Raw genomic sequence first — 13,065 nt, 5'->3', positions numbered from 1 at the left:
TGCTCTAACTTTGTGAGTTTTGCACCGATTGACTTAAAATTATTTGGACACAACATTCTTGAGATTATGTACATTCATTTTCTCAAATAAACCAAAATCGATTTTTTTTTACCCTAAAAACCCTACCCCCCCCCCCTTAAAGGAACCCAAACATGAAGACTAGATGTCAGTACGCTAACTTTTTTTTATGTCATGAAACTGACATTGAAATTTGTTATGGAAATGGTTGATCTTTAAGAACAACATATCGAAAAATTCGTGATTTTTTTGAGGAAATAAACTTACGAATGAATCGATAATTCAAAGGTTAGTGAAAAAATTTGTAAAAACTGGCTAGAAAAAGGACTGGCAAACCAAAAACTGGGCGTTCTGTTGAGGGTACTGCTGCTGTAGAGCAAAGTGTTGCTGTACAACCTTTAACATAGATATCTCGACGCTCTCAACAGGAATTAATGAATCGAAGGTTTTTCTAATTTACCTGTAGAAGTGCTCATGATCGACCATTGAACGATGTCATCGCTAATACTTATTTGTTAAGATTAATAAAATATGAAATTTTTATCAAAATGTTTACATATTTTTTTACTACAACTCAAGACGCGTCAAAAGTCATCATGCACTCAGTTGTGCTCGCCACTGTCTGTTTATATGTGTGTGTGCGTGGCTTTGTTTGCATAACTGACTCCTTTGTCTTGAGTGGCTTGCACGAATAAAAAAAAGTGACGTATGTGTTGAAGATAGACGGGCTGTCTTGGTGACTGCCTCAATGGCTGACAGTCGTTTCTTGTATCTCAATCTCTGCGACTCATTACCTTTGCCAGTTACAATTCTATGTAATTTTTTTTTCGATTGTTTTTGACGACTTTCTTCCATACTCGTATCATATTTCAGCTTTTCCAAAACTCGTTGATATTCGCCTCACACGCCAATTGAAGTATTCACGTCGCTGAGCCTACCCACAAGCATATTCTACCCGCACTTGTAGCCACAGAAGCGGAGTGCTTTTGAACTTTGTTCTATATGTATCCGCGAGCATTTGTCAATGCATATTCATATATGTATGTATGCATGTATTTACTGGCAGTGCGTGTGCCTCTTCAGTTCCCCTTGTTTTAGCCGCAGCCATGTGTGAACGCAGCGACCTCGTTCGTGGCAATTTCGTTGGCTCGTTTCTTATTTATTGTTCCAACACATTCATACACACGTACATAAGTTCGCATTCACACGCGTAACCCAGCTAAGCTTTCGCTGCGCCTCTAGACACTCGAAGCTTTTCAGCTATTATAGTAAGTATGAGTGTGTGTGTGTGTGTCTGCTGCATGCTGAGGTTAATTGTGCCCCGAACGCAGCATCGACACCCAAACGGTACCAAACAACAACACTTCAAGCGTTAGCATTGCGAGCCCCGTATACCGAGTTGCCCTCGGTGCTGCCCACAGCACTACCACATGCACTCATCCTTCATCCGCACAGCCTCTGCCCGGCCGACTGCATTCAAATCCTGTTAGTAAAATCTCTTTTCTGTTTTTCTTTCCGATTTCATTTTCCTTTTTGTTTTTTTCTCTCTGCCATTTCATATTGTATTGTTTTGCCGCGTTATTGTCGCCGCGGCAGCCGTTGCTGTCCTCATTCTACCGCTGGCACGTTCACTCCTTCAGCCACGCTGGCGTATGAGTGACTTTCACTGCAGTTTGGAGGTTGCAGTTTCAAAGTGAAACTGGTGGCAGTAACACGCGTGACACGCGATAGCACTGCTGAATTAGTGGCAGATATAAAAAGCTGAAACTATTTTTGACATTTTTGAGTTGCATTCTGGCACTCGAGCATCAAGGTGACACCATAATTGGATTATGTAAGCGCTTTTTCACAAATTGGAATATTAAAAAAAATCAAATTGGATTTTGCTGAAAATAGCCAAGAAATATTTGCTGTCGCGGCAAATTTCGAACTTTAGGTATGGTTACTTAGACTAATGCCAATATTTACTAAAATTCTCTCTTGAAGAGAGTAAATGCGAAGTGTACTTTTTAAAGAGAAAATACTTGATTTATAGCAATTATTTTATTAACAAACTATATTCCAATTTATGTATATATATATTTTTTTTTCTAGTACATCTTTATGAATTTAAAACCTTCTCTTTCTTTGCCGTTTCAGATCGAAATGCGCCGCAATTGTGGCAATAAGATCGTCGAAGAGGACGAAGAATGTGACTGTGGCACTTTCGAGGAGTGTGCCTTGGATTCGTGCTGCGATGGCATCACTTGCAAACTGAAATCAGAGGCGCAGTGTGCCAGCGGTGCCTGCTGTGATCAGTGTCGAGTAAGTATCCGTACTCTAGTGATATATTTAAATGACTTTTGTGCATAAAATGGTGGTACAAGTAAAGTGGAGTTAGAGGTAAAATATTTGTATATCGTGACAACGCACCCTGGTATAAAAAATGTTCTACATTTCAACCACATCCCTCATAATAATAGGGCACGTGTTGCAACCATTCACAAACCACGCTTACACCCCCCAAGGAATTTCTTGTGCCTCACAGTAAACTCTGAAGACTCAGTCAAGTCTGTTTGTGCATGGGTTAGGCTAGACTAAAAGGTTAGCCAGGGCTCACTTGGATAAGCAACAAAAATTTCGTTGTTTTACAATTTAGAACGTTAAAAGGGAAGGACAGGAAAGAAAGGATAAAAAGCGGTTTTGAAAGTGAATTATTTTTATGGGTTGTGGAGAAGATCAAACGATGCCTTATTGCGGTTGTGTTAACTGATTTATACTACTGATGAAATGAGTCAGGTGTGTGGCATCTCACCTGCTATATCCGCAGCTGTAGCCAAAAATGTAAGAACCAAGGTGTATGACCGTAGCCCTCATCCTCCAGATAGCAACTGCAGAGAGTTTCCGAAGCACTATCAAGTCCCACCACATGGATAGCTAACTGAAAATGTCCGGAAAGAATACCTACAAAATTTGAGAGCTGCGACTTGTTTAGCCTTCGATAAGCATGTGGCCAGAAGGATCTCACAAATTTGCATGCTTGTGCACTAACCCAGTTCATACTGAACTGATGCAAAGTCCCGTTTCTAAGGGAACCCTAATCGAGAAAGAATCGGTGAAAATCGCTTGAGCGGCTTTGAAGAAGTAAAGGAGACGAAAGAGAATTCAGGCAATTTCCGACTAGATTACTTGGTACTAGTAACAAACACAGATTGCTCGTTGGCTATACGAGTAGGTGTTTACATTGATTTGGCAGCCGTGATTCTATCCCGGTTCTGCATAACAAGAACTAAACGGGCATTGACATAAGCATAGCTTGTTGTTGAATTGCTTGAGTCACAACTCAACACTTTCAGAACCTGGTTCTCCAAAATAGAATAAAATTGTATTCTTTTATGCGCAGCCACTGGAAAAGTTGTTGGACTTCTGTGAGTACAAAAAACAATTGAGCAGAGCTGGATTATGTATGCCGTTCTACGAACGAGATCAACGCTATTGTAAGTTCAAGAGGGAAGTGAGGCGTACTTTCAGAAGGAAAGAGACAGAAAGAAATGTAGGAGTAAGAATGCCTACCTGTTGGCGGACAAATGAGGTATAACTAAGCTATAAAATGAGCTTTTATTTACACTGTCACGCTGGAACTCGAGCCTAACTTAAGAATAACACACAAAACTGATTGCTAGCCGAGGTAAAGAGCTGAGTAGACTGTTCCTACCGACGATCCCGCAACCAAGTGGAGAAGGGCTTAACGGCATTTGTTATTTCTAATTGGCATCGGTCGGTCAGTTGTCAGAAATAAGAAACGGCTTTGTTAAGCTCGAAAAGTAAAAAATGTTGACGCTTTTCGCTGATATCTGAAGATATCAGATATCGTATATTAGTTTTGGGAAACAGAAATTCATTATTTTCTTAGTAGATAATTGTAGTGAGCGATATCTCGTAAAGTATCGATCAAACAATTTAAAGTCAATGCTTGCTGTCCATGTGGAATTTTGCACTAAACAAAATATTTTGCTGTTTTTTGTTTACCCCATTCCGTTGTGAGTGACAGAGTGTTAAGAATGGAAATCAACAAAAAAAACTTGATACCAAAATTATAGTTTTTTCTTAATAAAGGCGAAAACGTAAGCCAGTCTAAAATTGTAAATGGTGTTTATGCTACCGATACGGTAACAGCTAATGACGCGCATTTTTGGCTTATTTAATAATGGGTTTCTTTTTCCTCAAACTAAATAATATATCTAATATCATTGCCAACTGAGGAAGCCTTCGGGCATGAGCTAAGATACTACCCACACAGCTGCGAAAATACTTTTTTCACCTCCTGTTCCATTTAATTTTTGGGAAAATTGCAAAATATATCACTGGAGGGACTATTTACCTTCTTGAAAAGATCTAAGTAGTATAAGTAACTTACGTAGAGGATGAAAATCAAATACAGGTATCACAATGGGCCTTAGGGCAAACCGAGTGCCTTGTCTGAGATAAGCAATCTGGCTAACCGAACTTAACCTATTCTGCAAATTATTTTAACTGTCTCTTTAGCTATCCAAAATAATAATGCCTTTGAGTCTCTAAGACGATTTTTCCTGTAAATTGGTATAGGGCTGAGTACTTTCAGTCAACATTTTCGTAATATCTTTCTTGATTAGTCCGACCTGGCACCGCAATAGATATGTATGTATCTTGCATATATGCAGATATGTTTTTGCTGTCGGAAATGCCAAAATCTCTCGTTATAAAATAAAAATCTCAAAACTTGTTAGTAAATCCTTCTCCTATAGTTATTTTATTTTATTTTATTTTATTTATTTTTCGCCCTGTACAATCATACAAACTCCATACCTCAATCAATTTTCTTTCAAAATAGGTCTTGTAATAAATTTTGTAACGATATTAAAGACATTTCTTCATTCAACTTCAATCTCGTGTTGGCTTTTTTTTAGTTTTAAGAAGTTTTACTTTTCTTATATTATATCAAAAAAGTGTTATACTAAATTTGGCTTTTAATCCTATTACCGGCACTTTAAAAATAAGTAAATTTTCGATCATCTTTAACATTTTCTAAGATTTCTTTTACTCTTTTATTTACATCCTCTTATTTTTTTATTTCTTATTAACTTTTCTCCTCTCTTTTTGTCGCTCAGCTACGTCCGAAGGACTACATCTGCCGTGATTCGCACAACGAATGCGATCTGCCAGAATATTGTGATGGTGAAATTGGTCACTGCCCAGCAGATGTCTTTAAAAAGAACGGTTCGCCGTGCGGACATACCAAAGCGGGAGTGTCAGGTAAGAAAGAAACGTTATAAACTTATTCTTATATTATTATGAATATTCACTATATTTATAATCTAATAATATCAAGAAAAGCAAATGCCTCTCTGTTAAATCACTAATAGACGTTTTTGCTTTGGTATAAAAATGTTTACCTAAATAATTTTTCTTCTTTAAATAATAAGTATAAACTAATGTAATCCTCTAATTTTCTTAGGATATTTATGTTTTTAAATAATTTTTGCAATCCACTTAATCAACTTTTCTTAGGTTATTGCTTTCAAGGTGACTGTCCCACCTTGAATTTGCAATGCGAAGCGATTTGGGGCTATGGTGGCTCGGCAGCCGATCGTCAATGTTATGAGCAATTCAACTCAAAGGGTTCCATCAACGGGCATTGTGGGCGTGATTCCAATGAACATTATATCAAATGCGAGCCAGAGTAAGTTAAACAAAAACCAAAAACAAAAAAATGAATGCAATGGGAAAATACCTGTTGATTTTTGTGAAGATAACATAGCTAAGATTGTTTTATATTACTGCAGAAATTTAAGTTGGATGAAGTAAAAAAGTGCATTATTTTCGCATAATGTTTCAAAAATTAACGTAGTTCAACTTTTCTGCGGTTCATTCAGCTTCAATCGCGCTGAATTAATAACGACACCAACAATAGCAAAATTGTCCCAGGAACTTTATGTTCTCAATTTCATCTAACATAATCTGATCGCTCTCTGTTGGAAATAGTATAAAGAGTGCCTTTTCGCTACATCTTTTAACCTTCCTACGGTCTTCAAATTAACTGACGCGGACGGACTTCGGGTCAAATTTGGCCCAGTACTATATTTTCAAGGTTTACACTTGGTTTTTGATTATTTTTACTGTTAGGTTTTTTTCCATTAAATGGGTATCTTAAATAAAAATAAAAGTCCAAATATATTTTTATATATATAATACATATTTATGAAAATTTTTATTTTATTTTTATGTGAATAATACAAACTTTAACAAAAACGTTTATTCAATAACAAAACGATATTCATGAATAACGAAAGCTTTAAATAAAAAGTGTATTTAATAATGAAAGAAAAAAGAAATAAATTATTTTAGACAGTTTGTACACAAAGTAATAGTTTTAGAATGTTGTTTACATATATATTTATTACAAATGTCGCAAACTAATCCTGTTTTGTTATCAGTTTTTGGGCATAGTTGACATCGACTTCTTTTACAATAGATATTTGCTTTCCCGACGTGTTTCCAAATTGACCTGAAGATGATGGTTGTGCATCCAGTTGAGAATCCTTTCGTATTTTTTTGGCAATTTCAAGTGAAAAATGGTAAAGTTTGTCGCTTTTTTATATAGGGTGTTACGAGCTGCATACCAAGGTTTTCCAAGTAAAAACGGCGCTTTGTAAGACAGCCCTCTTTCCAGGTATGGTTGGCGGATTTGAATAAAACGAAAGCGTTATAAACTGAAATGTCGATTATGTTACTAAACACTACTTGAGGCCACCGTTTTGTCATTCGTTTGCAAGTGTAACCGCTTACAGCTTTGTCCAATGTGTCTACACCACCTTTACATTTATTGTAGTCCAGTATTATTTCTGGCTTTTTATCCCGACGATTACTAATTTTTGATTCATGGTGTAGAGTGCTAAGTAGAATCACAACTCTATTCTTCTTAGGTATGTACGAAACGAGAGTTGTTTGTTCGGTAAAAGCGAAGATTGATGAATTTAGAGGTCGTATTTTTATCTTCACTAAGTCTGGTGGTAGTTCGGGCTTGTTTTTGGGTATTGTTCCTACTATCGTAATACGTTTCTCTAATAATTTTTGTGCCAATTGATAAGACGTGAAAAAATTGTCGGTTGTGAGGTTATGTCCTTTTAGCCCTTCAATCAAATCAAGAACATGCCTTGATTTTTTTCGGGGGTTCTTCCGATTGCCTTGCCAGTGTAAGGTTAGATGTTCCAAACATAGCTCGTTGTTGAATCACAAAGTACCCAAAATTTGATTCCATACTTTGCAGGCTTTGCTGGCATGTACTGGCGGAATGAACATCTTCCTCTGAAAGCTACTAATTGTTCATCGATGGTCACGTTTTCCATTGGATTGTAAAGCTTAGGTAATATCTCAACTCATTGATTCCACAAATCACGTACAGGAGCAAATTTATCCAACGATCTTCGTTCACTTCGAGTTTCCCTGTTGTCGAACCTAATCACTCTCGATATTTTTTTGAAAGTCTTCAAAGGCATAGTTGCAGCGAATGAATATTGGTCTTACGGTTTCAGGGCTTCAAAGACTTTCACAGCTTTCGTTATTTGAGCGAAAAACGCCAGCTTATATTAGCAATCCAATAAATGCAAATAGTTCGATGTTTTCAATATCCAGCCATTCTTTACCGTATATTCGTTTTCCCTCAATGTTTGTGTAGGTCAATATCATACGTATCAAAGGAGGTGGAAAAAAAGTTCAAAGCTAGAAATTTCTTTTTCGGTAATTCGTGAGCACGAGTAACGCGTTATTCCAGGAATCAAGCTGATAATATTTTCTCTTGAAGCTCTTCCGGCACTTGTTACAAGAGGGGTTTTTGAAAAGTTTATTCGACCATTTTTTGACGACATCATTTCAGAAGGCACAAGAGAATTTTCGTCAAAACTAAAATCACTGTCGGAAAAATCTGCAACCTCAACATGATCTTCGAATTCAGAACATGATTCCTCATCATCCGAAAACGCGGCCAAAGAGAATTCACTTTCACTATCACTCATCGTTACGAAATAAATAGTCGAATAACCAAACAAAGCACGTGCTTTTAAATTTATGTTTACTGTGAACTCAATAAAGAAGATTAAATAATACAACCGCTGAGCCCAAAATTTGCAATTAGCAAATAAATTTAATTCAAATAACGTCTGATTTATACGTTGGGTCAAATTTGACCCGAGGGTCGTAGATGTATAAAAATTTCTACGCGACAGAGCCTAAATTATTTTTTTTTTTTTTAATTTTACGCTTATTATATAAAATATAATAAATTATTGTAGAAAACGTCACGAAACATCAAGTCCTGAAAAAATTTGGTTCTTGAAAAAACTTAATTTTTTTCCTGAAATGGGTCAAAAATGACCCGAAGACCGTAGGAAGGTTAATAATTAAAAAGAAATAATATCAGGCATAATTAAGTTATCATACATATTTGAAATGTCTCTTAATTTTTATCTAATTTCATTAAAATTTGTTTGATAAGCCACACCGTTTGTTTGTTTTTTTAAGCTTAGCAATTCAAATGAATACCAATCAAAAAGGGATTGATTAATGCAATAAATTCGCAGTTTGCACTGATAGCTAGTAATAGTGCCAAATTTTCCACTAATGCTATTGGTGTTTAGTGGTAAGTTGCAAAATATTAGCCTCCTGATACAATATTGATAGGGGTGTAGAAAAATGTTCTACTAAAATTAACATTAGAATATTGCAGAGAAATTCTCTTCAGCCCAGTGCAACTTTTTCACTAAAATTTTAGTGCGAAGGCATAACACCACTTATATTAGTGGAATACTCAAAGTTTTCACTGAATTGAAATACTGAGTTACAGTTTGACTACTTTGCTTGTGCTTAATTTTTAATAACTTTTTATAAATATAAATATATATGGCTATAAAATAATTAAATATAAATACCATATGAACCCAAGTTGAAAACTTTTTACTAGATTTATAAAAACTCGACATATTTTCAACCAAATATTGTGTACGAAGTTTTATAGCTCATTGAATTTAAATATAATAAAATGTAAGCTTAAAGTTACACATAATTCTTGTGACTCTTTAATTTAAAGTGACTCATAATTTAAAGTGACTCTTAATCATTTTATTCCTTGATGATGCTGCGCATTATAACGAATGCACGAAATTGTTGTTTATACATACTACTGAACAAATATTGCAAATATTGCATATTATTATATAGTAATACTATAACAAAAAATATAATTTATTCCAATATATTTAGTGATAGCAAAACTCATGGTGCACCAGTCCTAAAATTTCAACCTTCCAAATGCCTTGAAATATTTTTTTCTTTTCTTTTTCTTTGTATTTTTTTTTTGTTTTTTAGAAATGTACAGTGTGGCACACTTCAGTGCAAAGAAGGCGAACGTCAACCAGTTAGTGATGGCATTGATCAGCTTTATTCGAATACTATTATATCGATCAAAGGATTGGAGTATGAATGCAAGTAAGTAGAACAAATAGAGTTTGTTTCGCTGCTATTACTTTTTAGCTTATAGTTATTATAATAACTTTTATTTTTAAATGTTTAACCACTTCTCTACAAATGATACAGGGTGGTCACCTTTATTAGCAATCACAACCTGCAATCTTTTTCTGCGATTGTCATCACCTTGGGTTTTACAGCGTCGATTTCGCTTGTTTAGGTGTAAAGCGATCCATGATTGAAATTGTACTGAATTGACGTATCGAAAACATGTATGTTGAAGTCGATCGGTTGGTAAATCACAAAGTTATTCAGCTTTTACATATATATATATTAGGCCGGGTCGATTTGTGGAGAGGCAAAAAAATCGCCCATTGCTCTGTAAAAATCGTATTCTAGGGATCAAAATAAAAAAACTTTGCCGAAGGAACAATACCTCTAAAACGAAGTATGATGTCCCCCAATTTGGGTCGAACTTTTTAGTTTCTTTTCTCATGTAAAGGCCAAAAATGGTGACATTTTGAAATGATTGTATGCGTAACCCCCCAGGGGAGTTCCAGGGCGTGTGCCACTGGTATGGGTGGATCGGCCGTCCAAAGTTAGTGGGGGTCGGTCATACATTTGGACGCGATTGGAGCACTCTAAATGGGTCAAAGTGGGATTTTTCGTTCGACCCAAATTGGGGGACATCAGAATTCGTTTTAGAGGTATGGTTCCTTCGTTATTTTGATCCCTAGAATACGATTTTCACAGAGCAATGAGCGATTTTTATATCGACCCGCCCTAATATATATATATATAATTGGCGCGTACACTCCTTTTGGGTGTTTGGCCGAGCTCCTCCTCCTATTTGTGGTGTGCGTCTTGATGTTGTTCCACAAATGGAGGTACCTACAGTTTCAAGCCGACTCCGAACGGCAGTAATTTTAACAGAAGCTTTTTCATAGTAGAAATACACTTGGAGGTTTGCCATTGCCTGCCGAGGGACGACCGCTATTAGAAAAATGTTTAATTTTGATGTTTTCTCCGAGATTCGAACCAACGTTCTCTCTGTGAATTTCGAATGGTAGTCACGCACCAACCCATTCGGCTACGGCGGCCGCCTTTACATACCGACATATAATATAGCGCACCCTGTATTTTTTATTTTTTCTAATTTAAAACACAAAAAATTATTTTCTGTTTAATCTAGTTTCTCTTGAGAAAGAATTCAGAAGACTTTGGAATATTTTTGATGAGAATGGATATGTAACATACCCCATAAAATAGTCGTCTCAAGCTCATCAGCCTTTCCACTATAGCTGGTCATAAGAAAATGCTGAGCATAATTTTTATAATCGAACTGCTCTCGAGGATAGTCCCAATTTTGCTTTCTTTTTTAATCTTATAAAATGATTTACGAACTTGATGAACCATTGAACCATAATCCTTCTGCACAGATTTGAATTCCTGTTCCAGCAAATTTAGTATATGGAACCCACTTTCCACCATCAACAAAACAAAACTATACTGCGCGACTCCATGTCAATTGATTGAACTTCGATCAACATAGGCGTTAAGTTTTTCTGAAAATTATTGTAGTTGATTTATACTCTTGATTTGTAATAAGAAGTCAATTCAAAAAATTCTAAAAAAATGTATAATTTTGAGATATATTACGGAAAATTGGTTTAATGTGGAAAATTTGTTCAATGTGATATATTTTAGGTTCTTCTTAATATTTATTTTTAAACATTTTTTTGGGGTTTCTTAGGATAAAATATATGTACGTTTTAAAAAACCCTTTTTGCTTAGGAAAAATATTTATTTTGTATTTTTCTCATTGGTAGCTGAGACTATGCTTGGTAGTCCTTGAAAGTTGGAAATGGTCGGCTCCGCAAATACATATATTCAGGCTCGTACAGCAAACTGGTGGAGAATCAATGCAAAATAGTTCTCTAGCAAAGCTTATATACGAGTGGGTCTATATAATTGGCGCTTACACCTTTTTTCGGTGTTTGACCGAGCTCCTCCTCCTATTTGTGGTGTGCGTCTTGATGGTTTTCCACACGTTACGTTCTCGTATATTAAGACCCATTTCAAATCGATCGAAACATCGCTGTAAGCAGATAGATGTTCAGCAGACTCACTTAAGCATATTTTATCAAAATTTTTAGTTTCTTGCAAATAGTTTTAAGAAATTTCATAAAAAATTTAGCAAAACTGTTAATGGGGGCATCATTGTTTAAACCCAAGCCTTCTGCTGCATATTGGCAAATCTAAGAGAGTCAAGATAGAAGTCGGAAGTTAACTAAATTTCTACATAATTAAACAAAAATGTTCAGATGGGAGTTTATTCTTAAGGTTTTTTCCCTACTCGCCTTTTAACCAATTTCATTTTTGAGGGGTATCTCAGGCCACACAACTTCCTTCAATTCCTTCGTCACAATTTCAATGAACCTAATACTATTCTTTTTACTGGCATTATCCTTCAGAAAATGAGCACTTACTTCAATGTTCAAAAAATAAAGATTAGTCAGCTGCAAATAAAAATAAATATAACTATTTAATAATTTTCTCGTTGAAGTAAAACGAAAAAGAGTTTATGATGTTTTACCTAACTTAATAATATTGTTAGCTACAAGATACCATGAAGGCTGCTAAATGTCAGATTCATATATAGAATATCCTGAAATATTTCGTCCGCCTTATGTCTGATCCATACATGAGTAAAAACTAATTTATTGAGAAATAGAATTTGAAATTTTATTGCTCTCTTAAAATTAGAAGGTCTTCTTTCCAATATAAAAAGTTATGCGTGGTTATCCTTTTCAAATAGTTTTCCATGGGCTAACGATGATGATTTCGGATTCAATAATGGTGGTGGCAATTTCGGCGGTGGTAACTTTGGAGGAGGCGGTTTCGGTGGCGGTAATTTCGGCGGCAATGGCGGTGGATTTGGTAGAAATACGGTATAAGGTAGAAAAGATACGGATATAAGGTAGAACATCCAAAGTTTTATCCAGTCAATCAATTTTCAAACATGGGAAAATTGCACGTACGTGCTTCTGATATAAGGGGACGGTTTGTTTATAATTCTGGCTTAAGCCCAAGTTTTATTCATTCTAAAGACCGCCAACTAATTACTTAATTCATTTTCATTTCTGTCTTGTTCACACATTTTTATTACAATTAAGAGTTTAACTGATATCCCAAATATTTTTGCATTCGAAAATTTTAGCTATAAGAAATTAGAATCTTTAACTGAATGAAAAAAAAATCAATATTCCAGAATAAGATAAGCAACTGATTTTGCGATTTTGTAACTTGATTGTAAAGTGGTATGCTTATTTGTTGCTGCTTTGTTTGCCTGTTTACTTTCTCATTGAAATTTTGATAATAAGAATCAGTTTTACAAAAACAAAATACGTGTAAATGTTGTTTAGAGATACGCCATAGAAGTGTCACTACAGGAGATCAAGAATAATCCACTCCATTTATTTTTATTGTGACTCTCACTAAAACCAGCGTAAAACTCTCAAGAAAAAACATGTTTCTCACCGTGCTAAATTTCCCTGTACGATCTTGCGT

At 35.4% G+C, this 13,065-nt stretch overlaps 1 protein-coding gene across 1 annotated transcript in view; it reads left to right on the top strand.

The window, feature by feature from the left end:
* Nucleotides 1-13,065, top strand: part of LOC128857595 (disintegrin and metalloproteinase domain-containing protein unc-71) — a 287,365-nt gene that overhangs the window by 200,027 nt on the left and 74,273 nt on the right. Inside the window, exons 9-12 of the mRNA XM_054093346.1 lie at nt 2,158-2,322; nt 5,145-5,289; nt 5,545-5,716; nt 9,397-9,516. Coding sequence (XP_053949321.1) covers nt 2,158-2,322; nt 5,145-5,289; nt 5,545-5,716; nt 9,397-9,516 — 602 coding nt within the window. The remainder of the gene's footprint in view (nt 1-2,157; nt 2,323-5,144; nt 5,290-5,544; nt 5,717-9,396; nt 9,517-13,065) is intronic.

Source organism: Anastrepha ludens, chromosome 3, assembly GCF_028408465.1.
Source record: "Anastrepha ludens isolate Willacy chromosome 3, idAnaLude1.1, whole genome shotgun sequence".
NCBI classification, from domain to species: Eukaryota; Metazoa; Arthropoda; class Insecta; order Diptera; family Tephritidae; genus Anastrepha; species Anastrepha ludens.
The sequence above is the reverse complement of the archived record's forward strand: the minus strand, read 5'-3'. Positions and strand labels throughout refer to the sequence as shown.